Below are 23,158 nucleotides of genomic sequence, written 5' to 3' on the forward strand. Positions count from 1 at the left end.
CTTCTGGAGATGGAAGACAGTCACATTTGGCAGGGAAGGCTCAGTCGACTGATAGATCAGGCAATTGACAAAGCAGGAAAAGTGCATCTGGTGCATTATTAAGTATCAAGATGATGAACATACGTCATAATTAAGCTTGTACTTAACAGCTCATTGACTTGAGTAATAATAACAATGACTTTATAAAAGCACCCTCCCTAACTTTTTTCTCATTGTCTTCGCAAAGAAATTTTACAATGTCTGTGTTGTCATTATCAGGAAAATATGTCAGCCTTCTCCTTAATTAAAGCCTTCCCTGTAGTCTTCACATTAAAATTTTTATGTTTTCCATTTTTAAAAATTATTTCAATTGCTCTTTGAGACAAATCACTCTATAAATCCCCACATACAAATAAATGTCTTACAACATGTAAGACAGTTACTTCATTTATATATGTCTGTACATAAGAGGCAAAAAAATTAGAGAAATTTCAGATGAATGCTATATTTTGATGGATGGAAACACTAAAATGAATTATGTAATAGAAATAACAAACACAGTATTCTGTAAAATCTGTATTACATCATCATATATCTTTGCATGAAGATTGAGTGATTGTATGTCTCACCTGTCAGATGAAACAAGAGAGAGGAATGTACTAACTGATAATTAGAAATAATATTTTACAAGACTAGTATGTCCTAATTTATTAAAAGAGAAGGTAAGATTTGAGTTAAGGTTAAATAATAAGGAATTAGAATTCCATATTCAGTGGAAATAAAATGTGTAAGTCTGATTAAATAAGAAATCAATATACATTAGAAAAAAAAATAGCTAACAGAGGGTGATTTTAAGGTGGGAATTAGTCCCTGACCAAATGGACAATAAAAAATTGGGTTAATAACAATGTTATTATGCTTGATGGTGTTGTTGAGTTCCCTAAATCTATTTTCATTTATTATTATTTTTTCTCCCACTTATTCAGCTTGATTGCTTTCTGTTACTCTGCCTTCCAGGTCACTGACCTCATTCTTCTGCTTCCTTGAGTTCTGCTTCCTCTCTTCTATCCAGTGTGTTTTTAATTTCAGTTATTGAGTTCTTCATCTCTGACTGGTTCATTTTATGTTCTCTATCTCTTTGTTGAGTGTCCCATTGAGGTTTTCCACTCTTTTCTCAAATTTAGTGAGTATCTCTATGACTATCACTTTAAATTCTCTATCAGGCGTATTACCTGCATTTCATTTAGCTCTCGTTTTGATACTGTACTGCTCTTTTATTTGGGACATATTCCTCTATCTCCTTATTTTGTCTAATTCTCTGTGTCTGATTCTGTGTGTTTGGAATGTCAGCTACATATCCTGCTCTTAACGATAGTGACCTTTTGAAAAAGAGGTCCTGTTGTGCCTTGCAATGCAATGTCCCCTGTTCCCCAGAACTTGATGCTTCCCAAGTGTCTCCTATGTGGGTTGTCTGTGCCCTACTATTGTGGCTCACTCGTGTTTGTCTTTAGTCCAGTAGTCTGCAATGGTTCTCTTTGCCTGTTGTGGCTAGGGCTTGGTCTCTGTGTTGTTAATAGGTCAGTCTGGGGCCCACCTTGGGCTTGAGTTTACTCAGACCAGCAGTTTTCCAGAGCTTCAGTCTCACTGAACTGCAGGGCAGGCTCCCTATGTTGTGCCCTGCGAAATTTGTTGGTGGTTGGAGCCTATAGAACAGATGTCTGGTCCCAGCCCACTGCTGGGGCTGCAGTCAAACTGTATGTGTGGTTTCTTTCCCTCTCCGCAGGGCAGGAGTCATTGTGAAGTGGTGCTGGTCCCTGTTAGGGCTGCTTGCACACTGCCAGTCTTGTGACACAGCTTTGGATTGACTCCTGCTGAGGGTGTGTTGAAGTGGACAGGTCCTCAGGAGAATACTGGGGTAAGGCATGAAGTGTTAGAAAGCTAAATGGACAGTATTCATGCTGAATCCTGCAGTTGTCCAGATATACAGGCTGAGGGGTAGGGGAGTGCAGTTGCATCCATCAGCTCTTTTGTTCTTGGAGAAGTCTCCTGAAGATCCCTACACCCCCAGCACAAGTTGTGATATGAGGAAATCAATCTAGGTGTGTTTCAAACTGCTGCTCCATGGGATGCCTGGGTGGTTCAGTGGTCGAGCATGTGCATTTGACTCAGGGAGTGATCCCAGAGTCCCGGACTGGGCCCCACATGGGGTTCCCCACAGGGAGATTGCTTCTCCATCTGCCTATGTCTCTGCCTCTCTATGTGTGTCTCTGATGAATAAATAAGTAAAATCTTAAAAAAAAAAAAAAGCTGCTGCTTCTGTGCTATATTTTGAGTCCATTTCTTGAGGCATTATTAGAGTTCCTAGTACAGTCCTTTTCATGAGGCTGTGAAACTCCCCTACCTTATAAAAAAACAGTGTTTGGCCTCTGCCTCATGTCAGAGCTTTTGGGCAAGCAGGAAAGGAAATCAATATTACCTGTTGAGGATAAGGATGAACTACAATGGTTAATTAAATCAGTAACCAACAACATCAGAATGGAGGAAAGTAAAACCCTATTTTTGGATATGATATACAAATGTTATATAAGGATTATATCTGTTTTCCTTTAGGGTAGTAACATGTTGTGCGTGAAATATGAGTACTTTTCTATAAAGTATATAATCTCAGGGATCCCTGGGTGGCTCAGTGGTTTGGCACCTGCCTTTGGCCCAGGGTGCGATCCTGGAGTCCCGGGATCGAGTCCCATGTCAGGCTCCTGGCATGGAGCCTGCTTCTCCCTCCTCCTGTGTCTCTTCTGCCCCTCTCTCTCTCTCTCTATCATAAATAAATAAATAAATATTTTTTTAAAAAAGTATATAATCTCATAAATATTTTTAGATTAATAACACTTTTACCAGAATGTAACAACCAATAAAGTTGAAACTTGTCTAATTTCATAATTCTTCTCTCATAGCTTTTGTGATAGTACTGAGCTAATAATGAAATAGAATACACACACGAAAAAGATTATTTCTAGTAGTATTTCCTACTGTTACCGTTTGTAAGGTAAGAAAAAAAAAGAAAACAAAATAGTTTAAAGAGATATCTTGGATTTGTTCATTCATTTACCCTTGATTTTTCTAAATTTTGTGGCTGGCTTTGAGAAGAAAATTCAAAAGCATTAGCAAAAGAGATTGGTCGCTTGACTTTTAACATAAATACCTGCGAACAATGAATGGTTGTAGCTTGGTTTCTTGCTGATTGAAATGACAACACAGTATTTATAAATAAACATAAGAAGTTAGGGTAACTATAAGCAATCTTAGCTGTCTCAGAAGTAAGAACTTCTGAGTTTTATTTTTTTAAGTAATCAAGACAAAACAAGTAGCATAAGCACAGAAAGTTAATGTGGTGAGAAAGAATCTCACCTATCTGGGCAGATTATGCAGAAAGTATAAATTATATAATATATTAATATATAGTGAATAGACGCATAATATATATCAATTATATATCATATAGTAACATGATTATATATTAAATTGCATATAAATGAAAAATTATAGTCGAATATATAATCAAATATCTTTCATATATAATTCTAATATTTATTTGTATATATATTAGATAGATATCTTTAGATCTTAAACTTATATATTATAGACTTATATAATATATAATTAATGTACATATATTAAATGCATGTTATATAAGTAACAGGATATAGATATAAGATATTCTTATGCTATTAGTATATATTATCTCATATATTAGCTTATATATGTATTATATATTACATATATAGTACATATATTAAATATATATTATTAGAACTTAAACATCTTCAGAAAATAATTCTAGGGATCCCTGGGTGGCGCAGCGGTTTGGCGCCTGCCTTTGGCCCGGGGCACGATCCTGGAGACCCGGGATCGAATCCCACGTCGGGCTCCCAGTGCATGGAGCCTGCTTCTCCCTCTGCCTGTGTCTCTGCCTCTCTCTCTCTCTCTGTGACTATCATAAATAAATAAAAGTTAAAAAAATTAAAAAAAAAAAAAAAAAAGAAAATAATTCTATCTTAAGATCTATTTTGCCTGACATTAATAGAGCCAATATTGATATATTAATTATATTACATATTAATATACATATTAAGAAGTAAAGATTAATAATATATAGGATATATGATTGATATACAATATAAATATATTACGATGTATCTAATACATAAATATATGTATACACACATACATATGTATATATGCACATAAATACACAAATACAGAGATTGAATCTGTGTGAATCTAAGTTTTCAATATAAGAAACTAGAAAAAAGGAAGAATATACACAAAGTGGAATGGAGAAAAAAAACAAAAAACCCCAAAAAACAAAAACAAAAACATAAAAAACAAAGTGGAATGGAGGAAATAAATGATCAAATTAAGAAAAGATTAATATAGTCTAACTTCACTTATAAACACTAGAAACAAAAATACTGAATAAGATGTCAAGCCAAGCCCAGCAATATGTGTGTGTGTGTATATAAATATATAAATATAATGTGAAAACCCTAAGTGTTCGTAAGATATGGAACAACTGGAACTCTCATACACTGTTGCTTGGAATAGAAATTGATAAAACTACTTTGAACCACTTTTAAAACTTTAATAGAATCATAAATGGAAAAAATACATCTAAACCACAAAAAGCCCTAATACTGTATTTAAGAACCTTTTAATAATTCTCAGAACCATTACTCTAGGATCACCTGAAATTTTCTTCACATTTTTCTGAGCTGAAATTTCTTTGCAACAACAAACATGTACTAAACGTCGGTTATCAATGAGAAATTGTCTAGTGTGCTAGAAAGACGCAATTATGAAGAAGACCTGTTTTTTGCCATAAAGGGACTTATAGATAACTTTGGATGACAGACCTGAAATTACTAATAGAGCAGATCATAAAAATACTAGATGGTTTTACAAAGTGATATGATGAAAGATAAATGGAAAGTAAAAAATTGCTTCTACTCAAAGAGGTAGAGATAGAAAGTACATAGGGAATACTTGCCAGAGATGGTGATATTTAAATCAGGTTCTGCAAGATAAATCAAAGTTTTCCTTGCAAACTTACTTGAGGGGAGAGATAGCATCAAAAAAAGATGCAGTGACAGGAAAGTGTGTGGTATGTTGGAAGGATAATTGTAATAGTCAAAGAAGAACTTCAGGAAGTATAGGGGGAGTAAATTTCTCAAGATATACATTACAAAAAGAAGTAAAACAGCTATTATGACTTCCCAGTACAAATTCCTGAAAATCTGCCTCAAATAAATGATACACATTTGCAAAAGTATATCATGTCACTGCCTAAAATCCTATATATATAATATTAGTAATATCACAAGATTATTGAATATTGAATATTATAAGAAACTCCTGTTCTTTTAATTCAAAAGATTTAGGTCATTTTAATGAGAACATAATTTTGGTGAAGGTAAAATGAAATCTGAAATGCTATGTATGTGCATGTTTTATATGCCCCATTACATTGAGAAATTCACTGAATAAGAGTGTTTTTCTTTACTGATATTTTTTTAGAGGTAGTTGACCCTACCTGTTGGCTCTTGAAACAAGTAGATGAGTTTTTTATAGTGAAAAAAATGTACTAAGACATACAGAAGCCTAATATATTGATGACCAGTTTAATATCCTTAAAGGTTTTAAAATTTCAGTTTTAAAGTTGGATTCTTTTGTATATATGTAACAAACACCCACTTATGCTTGCTTAAGCCCCAAGAGGGAATTTACAATAAGGGGACTCTGGTATGTTGAGAATCTAAGGATATTTGAACAATCCCGCCTCAGGTTTTTACCACTAAAAACCAAGTTAAAGAGAAGATCTTGTTCTGTGGTTTCTCAGGTCCAGTTGATTCTCCAAAAGCCAAATGGCTACAGCCACTGGGGGCCTGTTTCACACTCAGCACACACAACTGAAGCTATAACATTTCAGGAATGATTGTTTCTCCAGATAGATATTCTGAAGGATTAAACATTTTGTTCTGTACGCAGGCCAATAAGTCTGGGGGTCTTACATGCTCTATCTCCCTAAACTTACACGTTGTCTTTATTGTAGCACTTGTCTATAAAGTAAAAGTATGCAAAAATAGCACAGGCTGAGTTCAAACACTTTCTTTGTTTTGTTTGGGCAAATGTCTAACATGCTGTTTATCAGAAACAAAATGTGGAAGTTTCCAGGGAGGCGCAGTCAGTGGCTATAAAAAGATTAGGGCAAGCATTGTATTAAATGTTAACTCTTAGCCAGCTAATGAAGAGAGTGGCAAATGAGATGAACATTCTAGACTGATTCTACAGAGGATATGTGAAAGTCGCCTCTCTGGAAAAATCACAAAATCCCTGTTTGAACTTTAAAGATTTATTTATTTATTAATTTATTGTTTATTTATTAGAGAGAGACAGAGACTCAGGCAGAGGGAGAAGCAGGCTCCATGCCTGGAGCCTGATGTGGGACTTGATCCCGGGACTCCAGGATCTCACCCTGGGCCAAAGGCAGGCGCCAAACCACTGAGCCACCCAGGGATCCCCCCTGTTTGAATTTTAATGCCACCTTTCTCTTTGTTTGTAGAGCAGAAGGAAAAGTATTTGAGCCACTGGGGGAGGTAGTACTTCAAGATTGACTCTCCTGGCAAGGGAGATACAGCAGAGAAAGAGAGGGAGAAGGAGAGAGAGAGAGAGAGAGAGAGAGAGAACTTGAGGGGCTGAGGAAATAGCCCAGAGTCACATGCCTGAAGCACTCCACTAGGTAAGGGGCACGAGAGGGGAAGATTAAAAGGCTCATGTTTCCCAAGGGCTCTGGAAAGCCCTGAGGAGAAAACACTGTACTTCATAATGCAGTCTAATCATAGCTAATGATAATTGAGGTTTTATTATGTGCTGGATAACCTCACCGAATATTCTCTTGCTTTATTTCACTTAATGTTCAAAATCTCCTAATAAGATTCTTTCACCCAATTTGCAGTTGAAATAATTCAGGCCAAGAGAAATTAAGCAACTTGCTCAAATAAATGGAAGAGTTAGAATTTGAACGTAGAGCCTATGCTCTCAGGTCCATGCTCTCCATGTCATCAGATGGCCTCTCTGGAGTAGGACAGCAGCAGATGTCCTATGTTAGCTTATACCTTTGAAGCTGTTTGCAGAAAGTAGCAAGCGATGGACAGGTGGCCTCACAGGAAGCCCAGGCTTTTGGACCACGTGAATTTACTCTGCTACTCCCTATAAACAGATGTCAGCATAAAGAATATAAGAGCAAATCCAGTCCCTTCATTGTTAAAGGTTTACCCAGAAGTAGAATAAGTGAGGACAGTTTCTCAGGCAGCACCATACCTTAGTGAAGCACTGACTTGGTGCCATATTAAAGATTGGGAAGCTTTACCAGGGTTATGAATTTGATTACTTTTAGATGGTTGGCAATTTAGCAGGTCATGTTTGCCAAACCCATCGAGGCTTTTCTTGCAATTATAAGAGTGCCCAGCACTTTTGCAAGTGGGAATATTTCACATTTGTGTACTATGTAAAATGAGATTAAAGCTGTTTTTTTTTATAAATTTTTATTTATTTATGATAGTCACACAGAGAGAGGGAGAGAGAGGCAGAGACACAGGCAGAGGGAGAAGCAGGCTCCACGCAGGGAGCCCGACGTGGGATTTGATCCTGAGTCTCCAGGATCATGCCCTGGGCCAAAGGCAGGCGCCAAACCGCTGCGCCACCCAGGGATCCCGAGATTAAAGCTGTTTTTATTTCTCTTTTTACCTAATAGACTTAGAAAGGATATTCATTATTCTGAGCATGTATGACAAGATTAACTGAAATTAAGTAAGTTAATTTATAATATTTATATATAACTTTAAGCAAATATATAATTGATATGTCATTATTAATTACAATTAACAAATTTAATGATAACAAGGTGTGATTCACATCACATGTATTTCTTCTTTTGGGCATTTTTTGTTTCCTAACTTGTATTCTGATTACTTATATATGCCCCCACTGTATTTTTGGCAGCATTAGTCAGGAACTATAACTTAATCATATGCCCAGCATTTGTATCACAGTGGTATTTTCCCTAGTTATGTAGAGTTAGTTTTTTGTACCTCAAGCACACCACTTTTAAAGCTCTTTGGAGATAATTATTTTAGGTGTCTGAGTTTCCCTATCATAGCAATCCCTTATATTGATTGTTTCTATTTTAGGGCTTTGTAAATTTGCTTTAGAGCAGAGTTTTCTAAACCAGATTTTGTGTGCCACCTCCATATTTTTTGCCAAATGTATCATCTGTACTCTTATCTTTTTTAAATTTCATTTATTTATTCATGAGAAATACAGAGAGAGAGAGAGAGGCAGAGACACAGGCAGAGAGACAAGCAGGCTCCATCAGGGACCCCGATGTGGGACTTGATCCTGGGTCTGCAGGACCACGAGCTGGGCCGAAGCCGGCGCTAAACCACTGCGCCACCCGGGCTGCCCACCTGTACTCTTATCTAATGAATCTTTTCCTTAAGTAAATTTAAGGCTTTTATCTAAAATTTTATTTATGATGGAACTATGTAACTATTGCAAATCAGAAACCAGAACTAATTGCCTTAAGTTGTAGAAAATTTATACACTGCAAACAAAATCTGGGTTTATATTCTTACCTGCCCTTAAGTGAAATAAGGAGACAGAGAGAGAGGAGAGTAGTAATTACTGCAGGAGCAATAAATACAAACTGACACCAATTTGAGACTTTATCATTGATGTAATAAAGTTAATTACAAAGAAGTTTTAAAGGGAATAATTTTTTTATGGTCTGATGCTGTTGTTACTTAATGCCACTTTGTTTAGTACCCACAATCATCTTGTTTATAGCCATGGCCTACTTTGGGAACATTTCTTATAACATGGTCCCCAAACAGAACACACAGAAGACCTAAATTCCTTATTGTTTGATTTTTCACAAGTTACTTAATTCCTTTAAGCCTTGATTCCTCATTGTGAAAAAGGGATAATATATTTACATTTCAAGATCACTTTGAGAATTAAATGAGGTAATGTCCACAATGTGTCTAGTCCTGTGCCTGGAATTTATTAAAATACATGAATAACTTGGGGCACCCAGGTGGGCTAAGTGTCAATTGGTTAAGTGTCCTACTCTTGATTTTGGCTCAGGTCATGATCTCAGGGTCATGAGATGGAGCCCCATATTGGCTCCATGCTGAGCGTGGATTTTTCTCTCTCCCTCTCTCTGCCCATCCCCTCCCCCACCCATGCATAAGCTTTCTCTCTCTAAAACAACAAAACAAAAACAAAACAAAACTATGTGCCAAGCACACCTCTTTGGGGCTCAGGCTCTAGAACACGTGACAGAAAATGGCTCTGCTTTCATGGAACTTACGGTCTGCTGAGATAAAAATCAACCATAAACTCAACAAAAGAGCAAGTCATTCCAGGCAATATCGATAAAAGCTCTATAGTAAATAAAATGAAGCACCATGAAAGAAAGTGACTGTTGTTTATAGAATGCTAATTTTCCGGATTTTCAACTGTATGTGATTGGTATTCCATATATGGAGAAAGAGATAAAGGCTATTGAGAATATGCTTGTCAAATGAGATAAGCAAATGGCAAAAGATAGAGAATGAGTAATAACTGCAGTTTAAAACATAAATACGTGGCCCAAATTTTAAATGTCTGTACTGCTCTAAGATGTGCCTTTTTAAATGATCTTTTTTTTTTTTATTAAATTACTTTCTATAGAACAAATGATCCTCTCAGAAACAGAGAACATTTCATTGTTCATTGTCATGGAAAGGAAATACAGTTGGGGCTTTATCACTTACTTTTGTTGTGGTTGTGCTTTAAAAACAACAACAACAACAACAACAAAACCAACTTCAGAACTTACTGTATTATGTGTGATGAGTTTGATTTTAGTAAAACTAAGAACATTTTGTCACATAATTCAGGCCCCTAACTACACTTTCAGTCCGCAGATTGTGAGTTGGGCTGGGCTCAGAAGTCAGCGTGCTGAGGACAGAATGGGAATAATTAAGTTTTGTATCTAAAACAAAGGATGGATTTATATAGAGAGAACCAGTTCTGAGATTTCTGAGACCTATTATCTGGCCCAAGAATGATAAATGAACTCATTTGAGGCACTGCAGATTAACTTTAGAGGGCCAGGAAAAAAGTTTCCTGTTTTCCAATCCCTTCATCTCTTTGCCACTCTAGTCATTTGAAGTGACTTTGAATCCTGTTGCTCTTACTGGACTCTGTTTAACATCCTTCCAATGTCTAAATGGCTTAATTACTGAAATTAAGATTTTGAAGAATCAATTAAGAGTATCTTGTTGGAGACAGGATACCCAATTAGGAAGTACTGGAAAGCAGCTACTCTGCTCCCACCATCCTTCATCTCAGTCCTAATGGAATTCTGCTTTTCCCCTCTCAAATAACAATAAGTCTTTTGATCTCTGTGAAAGAAGCAAAGATCAAGCTGATCCTCAGAATGAATCTCCTCCTTCCTCTACTTCTTCAAAGATCTAGTTAAGTTTGAGTTGTACTTATTTTTTAAACGTTTTCCAATGCAATTACCAGACACAAAAGAAAATTACTTCCTTTATTATCATAACGCAAAACACCATTTCTTTTTTCTTCTAGTTTTTTTATGTTACATTTTAAATCAATGAGAGTCATGTAAATTTAATTTTTTTCTCTGACAGTTCACAGTAAGAGACTTTCATGGTAATGCCACAAATAGTTGCTTTTTTTTTTTTCTTGTGTAAGAACTCTTACCTCAAACACAAGTCGTTCGGGGCTGTTGGTTCATAATTTACTTTAGAAACATAATGATTTTTATTTCCCTGAACAGCAATTGAGAATGTTTAACAGACTAGATGATGTAGTGGATAAAGCTGTGATCTACTTCTGACCCAATATTTACTATTTGTTTTCAGCAAGTGAAATCTGAATTCTGAATCCCCAGTTTCATATCTGTAGAACAATATTTGTCCATGGTGCTATTTGGAGGAAGAATCAAATGTGGAAATACATATGTGCTGTTTTTAAACTGCCAAGGCTGCTACAATTAAGTTTTATTATTACCACGGTGCTAGAAGAAAAACATGAAAGGGCTCATAAAGCAGAGCAATAGTTAATCTCACGTTTTAGTGCTTACTTTATGCAGCTACTTGCATTCATTTGAATGCTTTCAAATGTCATTTCAAGAGTTTGAAATGCCCCTGAATGCTGTATCAGTTCTGCTCTAAAAAAACCCAGGAGATGACTACTGAGATTCCAAATACAGAATGAAAGAGCAGCTCAGATCCACCCTTACCTAGCCACACTCCATCAGTCTTGACATAGACTTCATGAAAATTTACTTCGAGCAATAATGACACAAATGATACACCATCCATGATGTGAATTCAGTGGCAAATGTGTATTAACATTTTGAGATCAGCCTGCCTCATATCCATTTGCTTCTTTCACTCATTGTCTATTCCACCAAACCTACCATGCAGGAAAACCTCTGATACACAAAGCTGTTGGGAATTTGGTCTTTGTGGCTGTGTCATCTAGAGAGCTCTTTGAACTCCTGATTAGTTCAGAGATTTTAGGTCTGTAGCAGATTGGAGACCCTTACAAGGCTGAAATCATACTGCGTTTTATTTGGTGGAGTAAGGTGAAACGAAGTGGAGCTGAGTGAGGAAAAGAGGTAGAAAACATAGCCTAATAGATAATGACACACCGTGATGGTTAATTTTATATGTTATCGTGGTTATGCTATGGTGCCCAATAGTTTGGTCAAGAACTAGTGTAGACGTTACTGTGAATATATTTTTTAGACGTGAATAACATTTAAATGAGTAGGCTTTGAGTAAAGCAGATTACATTCCGTAGTGTGGGTGGGCATCATCCAAACAGTTGAAGGCCTTAAGAGCAAAGACAAGTTTCCTATAGAAGAATGAATTCAGCCTCAAGACTGTGCCATAGTAACCTTGCCTGAATTTCTCATTTGCCTGTGCAATTTGGGCTCAAGACTATAACATCAATTATTACCTGAATTTCTAGCCTGCAAGCTTGCCCTATAGATTTTAGACTTGCCAGACTCCACAATTTTGTGAGCCCATTTCCCCTTTTGAAATAAAGATTTTATTGATTGATTGATTGATTGATTGAGAGCATGCAGGAGAAGGGGCAGAGGGAGAAGATAACAAGTTTCTAGATAAAAGTTGTGGTTGTTTTTCCCTCCAAATTCTAATCTTCTCTTAAGGATAATACTTTCCTCTTAAATTATAGCCATTTACAGATTTTCTTAAAATCCATTCATGTGCTTTGGAAAGAAATCTAAAATTTGCGGTCTATAAAGAACTATTAATGCTATAAAATTCGTGTTCATTCTGAGGCACCTTTTTTTTTTTAAGGAAAATATTAGATGGGAACTAACATTTAGGAGATTGGCACAGAGTTGTTTGAAAGATTAAGAGGAGTGAAGACTATGGATGTAGTCTGCATGTTTGCACACAATCCAATCAAGAATAAGCTGACCCAATTATCTAGACATAACTGTGCCAGTCTCTTTGGGTGCAGAAGCCTGTGTTCTCCTAAGAGAGACAAAGCTAAAACATACTACACATTTATACCAATATTTTTGGGTTCACAAAACTTTTTGCTCAGATCTATAAATAAAATAATAAAGCAAAAAGTATTAAAAAAAAAAAAAAGAGTTGAGCTGCTTGTTCAAGGCTGTGGAGTGACCAGAGCAAGGCTCCACTGGTTTGCTTAAATTTCCCACTGCTCTAGCCCTACTCTTGTAGGTGCCATGGAGAACCATCTGAGAATCATTCAGAACTCACATTTTCTATTTCCTCATATTCTAGAACCTGTGGATTACATATGTGTTATCCATAAAAAGCATTGAGGCTGGACCTAGAATTGCTGAAAAGATATATGTATATACATAGAAAAAAGAGTAAAATTGAAATTTCAATTTCAGAAGATGTAAAATTAAAAAAAGAAATGGGCATTAAAGACTACATGTCACAAAAATCACAGGAAAATGATTATAAGGCTACAGAAATTCACAAGAGAAAATGCCAACATGACTAAACAAATCAAGACAGACTTTGTTGGGAAGCTGACTCTATAGGTCGGACATGGATGGGAAGAGGACAAGAAGGGAACTGTCTAGGGGTAGCAAGAGCATGAGCACAAGTGCTAGAGCAGAAATGACAAACTGAGAAATTAGGAAACTTGAGAATTTTCCACATCTTTGAGTCCTGACTTCTTTTTGCTTTATACCTTCCTTCAACTCATTTCTCTCTTCTTGCATTTTAGTATAAGGAGTCAGGAGGAAACAAGCTCCTTTAAAACTTTCCTGAGCAATCTACTCAGATAAATATCCGATTTTATTGTTTCCAAGTTCAAACTTCCACAAAATATTAGAACACTCGTTAAGCCAAGTTTCTGCCATTTCATGACAAGGTTCTCCTTTTTTATGGTTTCCAATAACATGTTCCTTATTTCCATTCTGAGATCTCACAGAAAGATCTTCAACATCCATATTTCGAACAATCTGTTTCTGATTAGTTATGTATTCTCTAAGAAGATAGAGTCTATCTCTGAAGCTCTTGCTTTTATTTCTGAACTCTTACCAGAATCGCCTTCAAAATCTATTATTTCTACCAATAGTTCCTTCATAGCAATGTGGGCTTTTCCCAGCATGGCCCTCCAAACTTCTACAGCCTTCCCCCTTACCCAGTTCTAAAGCTGCTTTGGCATTTTTAGGTATTTGTCACAGTAGGACCTACTTCTTGGTACCAAAATCAGAGGGGAAAATGAATGAAATGATCTCTTTAAAGATTTTTATTTAATTAAGAGAGTGCGCATGAGTGAGAGAGAGCAGTGAAGGAGAGGGAGAGAAGGGATCTCAAGCAGACAAAAAAGTATGTAATAAGATAGATATGGTAGGCATTGAAGATAGAGGAGATATTTTGTGGGAAGATATCCTCAATATGAATATATGGGAGCAGGGAAAAAACTTTAAATGGAAATAGCTGGGTCTTGGAAGGGGTTCATTTTTCATTCATTGGAAAAATAAAAAGAAGTATCAAGTGTCATATGGAGATTCCAGTCTTTAGTAACTTAGTAAACTGTAGACATGTAGGTGGATGGACCCATGCCAGATGGGGACTTGGTATCATTCTGCAGTTGTGCCTTTTGGGAAATTACTGTCACTCTCAGTGCTTGGATTCACAGGTGGTTTTTCTGTCACTGATGAAATAAAAAAACAAACATTTATCTTATATCAGAGTACTCTCAGACATGACACTAGACTCCTCTTAATTCCTGATGACATGGATTACACTAAAGAAAAAACGAAGACATGTCAAAACTATGGAGGGATTGATGATATTTGCCTCTAGGTTCTGAATCTAAACTCTGTTTTACAAAATGGCATGTTGCCAGTTAGCTACAATTAGCTAGGCTCCAATAGTACTCGCACTAGTCTCAGGGGAACTTCTCCTAGTTCTATTAATTGCTTTTTTAGAAATGCGTTTTACATCCTTTATCTTATTGAATCTTGACAACATTTCTAAGATTTAGACATTATTTTTATCCACATTTTAGGCATGAATAAAGTGATACTGAGCTAGAATAATTGGCCAAAGGTCATATAGCTGATAAATGGGGGCACTGGAGTTTGTACTCTGGGGGAGGTTGTTTGACATCAAGTCAAGTCCTTTTCTCTCAGTGATGCTGGTTCTTTTCAACTCATTTTACAGAGCACGTGAATCCAGTGTTGGCTCTAGAGCCACTGAATAAAAAGAAGAGGGAGGAGAATTAAAAGCTTCATGCTCTGGTTTCAACCAGAGCACATTTATATATTACAAATATAATTAATTACATATTATATGCTTAACTACCTATATAATATTATGTATAAGTGGCATCCATTTAAAATTTTGTTAGAAAAAATTCCCAAACACTGTATCATACATGCTATCTCCTAATACTGTTAGAAACTGCTTGAAGTTTCTATGCTTCCTTTGGTCTCCAACAGTGTGAAACCTCCCTTGACCTGTGAGCCAGCCTTCGGAAGAAGGAGCAGCTGGGAATCATTGCCCTGGGGATGCTCTGGGCTCCAGAACAGGGCTAAGTATCTGCCAGACCCCCAGCAACCTTGCTGTCTCCATCTGGCTAAAGCCACTTAAATTATTCACAGTACCTGCAGCCTTCTCATTGTTATCACAACTCATTGAATTCTCTCCCAAGAGAGAAGTGATGTCTTCTCCAAATATCTTGAGGCAATTTTCAATCAAAAAGTGTGCAAGAGAGGGATCCCTGGGTGGCACAGCGGTTTGGCGCCTGCCTTTGGCCCAGGGCGCGATCCTGGAGACCCGGGATCGAATCCCACATCAGGCTCCCGGTGCATGGAGCCTGCTTCTCCCTCTGCCTATGTCTCTGCCTCTCTCTCTCTCTCTCTCTCTCTCTCTCTGTGACTATCATAAATAAATAAAAATTAAAAAAAATTAAAAAAAAAAGTGTGCAAGAGAAACCTGTAATGAAAAAGACAACAATGGGGTGCTCTTTTTCATAGGACATAGCTATAAGTCACATTTTGTTTATAAATCTTGGATCTAACCATTAATGTGAAAGACTTCTAAGAAGAATTCAGAGTTGATAAAAATATATAGAAACCGGAGTCCTCTAAGAAAAATAACATAGAGTGATACTTTCCGGTGTACTTTGGGTACAGATTTGAAATACTACTAGTCACTGGGCTAAAGTTCTCATTTGTGGCCTATTTTTATAACTTACATTGTGATACCAATGGTTACATTTTTAAAACTAGGATAGTTTTCAAATTAACCTAATTTATTAAAATTTACTTATTTTTTTAAATTTTGTTTCCAGTACAATTGGGTTGTAACTTCTGTATAATATCTTATTAAAATGTATAAAGCAGAAACAAAAACTTATGAAATACATTTCTTAAATGAGAAAATATCTTAGTTGGAAAGTGGAGATTCTTGTGTGTGTGTGTGTGTGTGTGTGTGTGTTTAAGAAAAACATGGCTGGAGAGAAAACATGTCTGTCTGTCCTACTACAGTGCAGTCCCTTCTCATGTCTTGCTTTGCCTAATGCTAGCTCTCAATATGACTGTGGGGAAATTCTATCATCTTACTAGGCATGTGTAGTTCCATTAGGATGTCCTGGAATACTCTAGTTTCTGTCTGATGTAGCAGAGGCAAAACAGTAGCCCACAACTTTTCTAAATGAGCCACAACTTACAGAGGAAGGCCAATGTGTTTGGAGCCATTGGTGCTCATAGTGCCCAAGCCACCTAAGATGTGCCAGTAATGACCAGAGGAGCTAGGTGTTGTTACCATTGTGTCATGAGGAAGCCATGCTTTGCCCAAGGTTACAAGCTCCCTGCTCAAGGATCAGGCTGAATTGATCCTTGGCTTGTCAAATTCCAGAGCCAAAGTTCTTTTCTATCATATTACACCACTCTTCTCTCTCTTTTGTTTAGTCAGTCTAGTATTGTATCTCCTGGATGGAAAAGAAGCGACCCAACTGCTCTGCATTTCCCACTTAACAACATCCCTTCCCATATTAAACCAGAGTAGGATAACGAACTCTGCCATTCCAAGGAATCCTATGAAGATGTGCACTTTTCAGAACTGATCCATCTGATTTACGACTAAACTTTTCAGATTCAAAGCATGGATTCTAAACCCCAGGGGACACATATGAGAGCTCTCTACCTTTTTTATGAAGATGTCTTCCCATTCCAAGCTGCAGGAATTAGGTGGACAAAGAATGCTTTGAGCTATACACACTGATAAATTATAAGCTGTCATCTGATTGGATGAGGATTATTGCTCAATGTTGTATAACACTCTAAAAAGGTATCGCAAGAGAACAACATTCGCTTTTGGCAGCTGGGCTAGAAGCCTAAAGTCAGAAAGATGTACTTTTGAATAAGGCAAGTTATTGCACTTAGAAAGCTGGAAGTATAGAGACGGAGAACAGAGAATATCATTCTAGATCTAGTATACAACCCGCTGTAGCAGAGTTCCAGGCATGAATGTATATAAAAATGTTTCACCGAATTCAATTTCTGAGCTAACCCTCTCTGGCTAAATATTTGACAAGCACAAGGTTATACTACTGGCTGTTGATGTTCTAGCGTCTCTCTTAGGACACTGAATCTTGTCTACCAGTTTTACATATTCAGATTGTGTACAATGGCTAAGGATTCCACATTAATAAGGTCAGGAGAAGAGCAATAATAGCCATAAAGCATGCATATATTCTGAAACTGGCCTCCATGGGTGTGAAGAATTGAAATTCTTTGGCATTGATCATTATTTTGGTGGAAAAAGTGGCAAAATGTAAGCCAATATATTCTTAATAGTATATTGGCTATATTTCTGAGACATGACCAGAATAGAGTAATTATTGCATCATTACCTCTGGGCTGCATTTATTTTCTCCTCCTTGGTCCCTTCATTAATAACACCAAGCCATTTGTCATAGAGGTCGAAGGAAAATATACCTCCTTGGGTGTTTCGAAGAAAATCCTTATGGAGATAAAAAAATATATATATATACACACACATATATATAATAGCATATATATATTGGAAATATTACAGAGAAAACACTTAGTAGAAAACTTCAGTTCAGTCCTTACTTCCTTCATAGATACCCAAACTGTGACCAACATGGAGCTCAGCTCTGACTCTCTATTGCACATGCAAAAGCAGGTGTGTGGATTTTCTCCAACAAATGAAATCATCAAAGCAGAGCCTAGGCTTAAGTGGAAAAGAAGACAAAGCTCCCTTCTATCATATGGCACTTACTCTTTTGTGTGCTTTTTTGCAAACTACTACAAAAGCTACTCTCATAATTGCTTCAATCTTCCTTTCCTTAACTGTACAAAAGTAGAGAGTCTAATGGCAAACTCATGATGGTCCTGAGGATATATTCATTTCTAGTGTAGGCCAATTCTCCAGATAGTTTTCATGATACTATTCAGGCCAAGGTTGCAGAGTCTGATTCTCCACAAAGATTAGTCAACTTTAGGAAGGGAAAACTTTTGAAATGTCTAAGAACTCTACACACACATGGTCACCATCTTCCTAGTCCGTGCTTATAACACGGAAATAGAAAAGACCCTACTAAGTCTTGCTAGAAAAGTCAATTCCATGTGTGCACCTTATGGAGGGCAACACTTACCATGATATCCGAGTACCTAATGTATCATCATTCTTTCCCCTGTCTCTTGATGCCTATATATATATTTACTGGTGTGTTTTACTGTAGCCCAGTGTAGTAGTGGTCAGGGACTATTGATATTTATCGTATAGTTGAACAATAATGGGGGACAAGGAAAGACCAAATGTGAGAAGGAAGGACCAAATATGACCTTGATTCTAAGAGTGTCATCATTACTGCATTATCATAGTTTTGTTCAGAGCTGTTAACAAGTGCCAAGGTAGATGGATTAAATTCTTTGTTCTAATTCTCACTTGTTTCTCCATTTCTCTTTTAGGAATAGAACTGGATATCTGTCATTTAGCTGTATAATTTCAAAGGTAATCTATTTTTTGAGTCGATCTATTGAATTTTCAGAATTAATTTTGAAATTTAATATGATTGCTAGTAGTCATATTAGTATTAATATTTTGCACGGAAACTTCAGGTTCGTGGTGTGTGGTGAAAACAAAGTATTTCTAATGTATGGGGCTTTTAACTCCTACAGTAGCTTCCTTAAATTTTGATTTCATGAGGTGTCTTCCAGTGTGACAAGTACTTAATCAGTTATGCCTATCATGGTTCTTGGGCAATCAAAATGAAAGACACCAATCACAGCCTCAGGTGCTCATGTGTGGATAAAGCTAGAACTTTCCCCACCGTTAAAACAGATGCTACCACAAGAACAGATTCACTGTCCAAGTTCAAAGTATCCCCAGAATTTAGTTTCCCCTTTAAGATTCTGTATGATTTCATACTGGCTGATTTTCTGAAGATGCCTTCCATGAGTGGTCCTTTCCAATTGATAAAGGAAAGCATATCCTGTAGGATAAAAAGAAGAGTATATGGCATTTCATATCCCAAGCTCAGAGCAAAAGTTTGCTTCCTTTTTGAAAGACCTAAGGAATGTGATGGTATACAGTTTTAGAGCTGGAAGGACAGAAGTCAATTTAGATTCTTCAGTTTTTTTTTTTTTTTTTTTTTAGATTCTTCAGTTAATGTCTATTGTTTCTTTTTTTTTTTTTTTAATTTTTATTTATTTATGATAGTCACATCACAGAGAGAGAGAGAGAGAGAGAAAGAGAGAGGCAGAGGGAGAAGCAGGCTCCATGCACCGGGAGCCCGACGCGGGACTCGATCCCGGGTCTCCAGGATCGCGCCCTGGGCCGAAGGCAGGCGCCAAACCGCGGCGCCACCCAGGGATCCCATGTCTATTGTTTCTACCCAAAAATCCACCTTACTTCATACACTGAAACATTGTAATCACTTATTTTAATCAGATTTTTTCATTGAATTTACCCTTTTAAATGAAACTTCCCTGTTTCAAGGCCTTTGTGGAATCCTCGCCTATCTCCTACTTTACCAGTCTTTTCTCCTTATTCCCGTACATAGATGCTCTTCGCCCAAGTATGGAAATCTTTTTGCCATACTCATTTCCCATTTGTTGATTCCTCTTTAAGTGATTGCATCCTCCATTCCTATTATATTTCCCTTCCTCTTTTAAAATCAAGCTCAAATGCTCTCTTCTTATTCTCCGATTACATTCCCTTCATGAGTCTTTCACTGTCCTTTTCTCTATCTTCATGTCCTCTCCCTGCAGCATAGAAAGATAATAAAGGCTGGAGTCAGAAAGACCAAGGGATCGGAAACCTATTATGCTTCTGATCTATTGTGTGATTTGGCACACATGCAAACTGTCGTGAAACCTTTCTAATTCATTTGTAAAGTGTGGAGGATGATAGTGCTAGCTACCCCCTAAAACTGCTGTGATGCAAGGACTGGGGTAGTAGCTAGCATGTAACTAACATGGTAAATTTCTTCGCACCTAGCATAACATTCCCAAATCTAGTGCAGTGCTTGCAGAGGTACTGGGCACTCAGTAAATTTCCACACTGACAATTCAGTACACCGATTTGAGATAACACAGGCTAAACTCTGTGGCTGTCATTTAACATATTCTGTTAGGATTAATGGATTCATTTTTGATGCAGGATGAGTCTTTATGCTTAGGTAAGATGTTTTCAATTGTTAGATTAAGTAGACTCAGTTGAAGGAGACTTGAGACTACTGTGAGTTCAGGAAGACAATGGCAGAATGTGAAGATGATTCATGCACACAGAGTCCATTTTGACTGATCTGAACAGGCCTGCAAGGGTCTCTGTGGAAACAAGTGGAATGGACAAAACGTTGTCCTGTCATATTGGCCTCATGACTCTGCAGTAGCTAAATCAAATGACACTACCAAAGCTTCTCAGCCACAGCCAGGGGCTGTCTAATGCTTTCTCCATTTGGGGGTAGGTTTGCACGGGAACACTTGGCCTCTCCGTGTTCCCCCTCCTCAGGAAGGCAATAAAAGACCAAATTGAGACCTACCAGAATTGGGACGGGCAAGTTGTCATTATCACAGATATGTGTGAGGGAAACTCCAAAGAGCTGTCTGGGTTTTGCAGAAGGAGCAGCTGAGCACAGGTTGTTCTGGCAAGTGCCAGCGTGCCGCCAAAAGGCCAAGTTTCTGAAAGCACTGCTTTTCGTGGTCTTCTGGCCTGAATTTAAGGAAGAAGGGAGATCAGTGTATTTTAATTCCCTTAGCCTTATTTTCACCATTGCCATCATACAGCGTGTATGTAGTGGCTGGAAGAATGAAAGGGAGTCATTTGTTGTGTACAACTCTCCACATTCTGATTTTAACTAATAGCATCCTCATGGTGTTGATGAGTTCTTGCCCATATCCTTCAGACTGATGGTTAAACCTAGAGACTTGATCAGACTCAAGGTCAGTATTTCCTGTGCCATCAGTTACTGTCTGTTACACTGCATCAGGAGGCACTGAACTTATAGATGTTTGTTTTCTACTGGTGTGATCATTGGGTTCAGGTGTCAGATCTTATTTTAAAAGCTAGAAGGATTTGGTATTCAAATCAAACTGAGTGTGGTAATCCTCTGCTTTCACAGCCAGTCTCCCCTCAGCCTCAGATTTCCTCTTTGGCTTTCTCAGTGCTCAAGCTTCTACCATCCAAAGGATCTGTCTCTAAGGACACAAGCTCCCTGACCCCTACTTCTCTGGTTCCTCTGCTCTGAGCCATCTCCAAGAATGACTTTCTGCAGTCAGGGTCCTTGGGAAGTAGTCATTACATGCTGGCTATGTGGTGTCTGTGTTCTCTTGTCATACCCCACCAACCCACCCAGAGATGATGTTTTCGGTTAAATAGGTTTAACATTTACTGAAAAGAGCCTAAACCACAAGGAAGTGTGGAAACACACTTCCTCACACACACACTCAAATATACATGTATATATACACCTACACACAAGTACAAGGCTTGAAAGAAAACATAGAAAAACAATGAGAGGTTATGAATGCATTTATTTACCACCAGTTTTCAGAGGTGATTTTTAATGAGTCAACATTCCCTATCAAAGGAAGAGCTTTCCAAAGAAGAGGTGATCAGCAGTGAAAAGCTGAGTTCAAAGTTTCTACTGCTCAGCTGTGAATGTTTCCCTTTGAAGATACCTTGCTTAAAGTATCTGCTTAAATAACTGAATTCTTTAATAGTCAACAGATGAGCCACGCTGTTGAAGGATAAACAGATAGCAACATTTCACTAAATAACCTTAAACACCTGGACACTTGGCTTTTCTGGGAAGTAGTGCGTGCATCACCACCTCCACTCATGTGGGTGCCAGCACTGCACCAGAAGCATCCTGGTTCTGCCACTTAGGAAGCTCAACATTCTAAAACTTCAGTTTGCTAAACTTTAATATAAATTATTCTGCCTACAACTCAATCAACTAAATATATAATATACTACTCAGCAGAAGGCATGGCTTAGGGCAGCCTTGAAAGTGCTCTGGGGATATAGGGAAAGAAAGGAATAATGGTCTACCTAGAAGATTTAAAATAAGCAAACAACCTTCATAGAAATGAGTTGGGTCTTGATGTCAGATTTTTGAGTTTTTCTAAGCTTGATTTTGGGTAGTTTTTGCGTTCTTGCCTATACTGTTCCTCCTCATCGATGACAATATGCTCACCCAGAAAGAATAAACTGTGTGTCATAAATTGTGTTTAAGCATGGAGACATGAGCCAAGGGAAGGCACTTGAAGAAAGGCAAGTGGCTCACCTCTCCCTTGCTTGTTCTGGGCTGGGTGCCTGGGCTTCAGCATGAACTGAATTTGCATCTCTATGATCTTCTGCTCCAGAAGGAGGGACTCTTGAGTTGTGGAAGGAGAGATGGAGTCCTCTGGTTCCTTTGACAGCGGTTTAGTAGATGGAATATGGCTCATTTTAATTCCATAGGGATGTTCGTGTCCTGTATGGAAATAAACCTGAATATTCAGGCTGGTGGTGATGGCTGTCATCAAACCTACCTTACCATGAGTCTAAGCATCACCCTGGTATATGTTGCTATTTTTCTGGGACTTCTAGATAAGGAAGGCTGTGCCTCCTGAGTGAGCATCATATGCACCCTTGTCAGGCACACCCTACAGAAAGCATGTGCCCAAGGGAAAGATTTTAAGAAGAGAAAAAAAGTTAAAGCATGTTACTTTGCTTGGAATACATATATTCATGAATGCATTAAACAATGCTGACTTTTGCTGTGTTTCTATCTGAGAATGTTTAAGGTTTTCTAGTTTGTGCCTTGACACTAACTAGATCTACACATCTTGGGCAAATTACTTGACCCCGTCGAGCCTTACATTCATTCTTTGAAATGCTTGTCCACACACAAACTTATCAGAGTGAATATATTAATAAGCATTGGTGGTTAATATGTTTTATTTTTTATTTATTATTATTTTTGGTTAATATTTTAAAAAATATTTGGAATATATATATTAAGAATTCTTATCTTCACTATTCTCTCCCACATAATGTCAGTT

General features: G+C 37.4%; 1 protein-coding gene across 13 annotated transcripts in view; it reads right to left on the minus strand.

Annotated features, from left to right (window-relative positions):
* LOC112671728 (rho GTPase-activating protein 20-like) overlaps positions 1 to 23,158 on the minus strand; it is an 84,566-nt gene that overhangs the window by 24,215 nt on the left and 37,193 nt on the right. For 10 of the 13 annotated variants that reach the window (XM_049104899.1, XM_049104898.1, XM_049104903.1 and 7 more), the window contains 3 exons: positions 22,399 to 22,587; positions 20,653 to 20,822; positions 17,494 to 17,603 (listed from right to left, as the gene is read on the minus strand). In XM_049104899.1, the coding sequence (XP_048960856.1) occupies positions 17,494 to 17,603; positions 20,653 to 20,822; positions 22,399 to 22,587 (469 nt within the window). Of the gene's footprint in view, positions 1 to 3,744; positions 3,971 to 10,771; positions 14,287 to 16,784; positions 16,975 to 17,493; positions 17,604 to 20,652; positions 20,823 to 22,398; positions 22,588 to 23,158 lie in introns of those variants that run through there. The other 3 variants (XM_049104904.1, XM_049104901.1, XM_049104907.1) reach the window with 3 other exon arrangements.

The sequence above is a fragment of the Canis lupus genome, chromosome 32 (assembly GCF_003254725.2).
Source record: "Canis lupus dingo isolate Sandy chromosome 32, ASM325472v2, whole genome shotgun sequence".
Classification (NCBI taxonomy): Eukaryota; Metazoa; Chordata; class Mammalia; order Carnivora; family Canidae; genus Canis; species Canis lupus.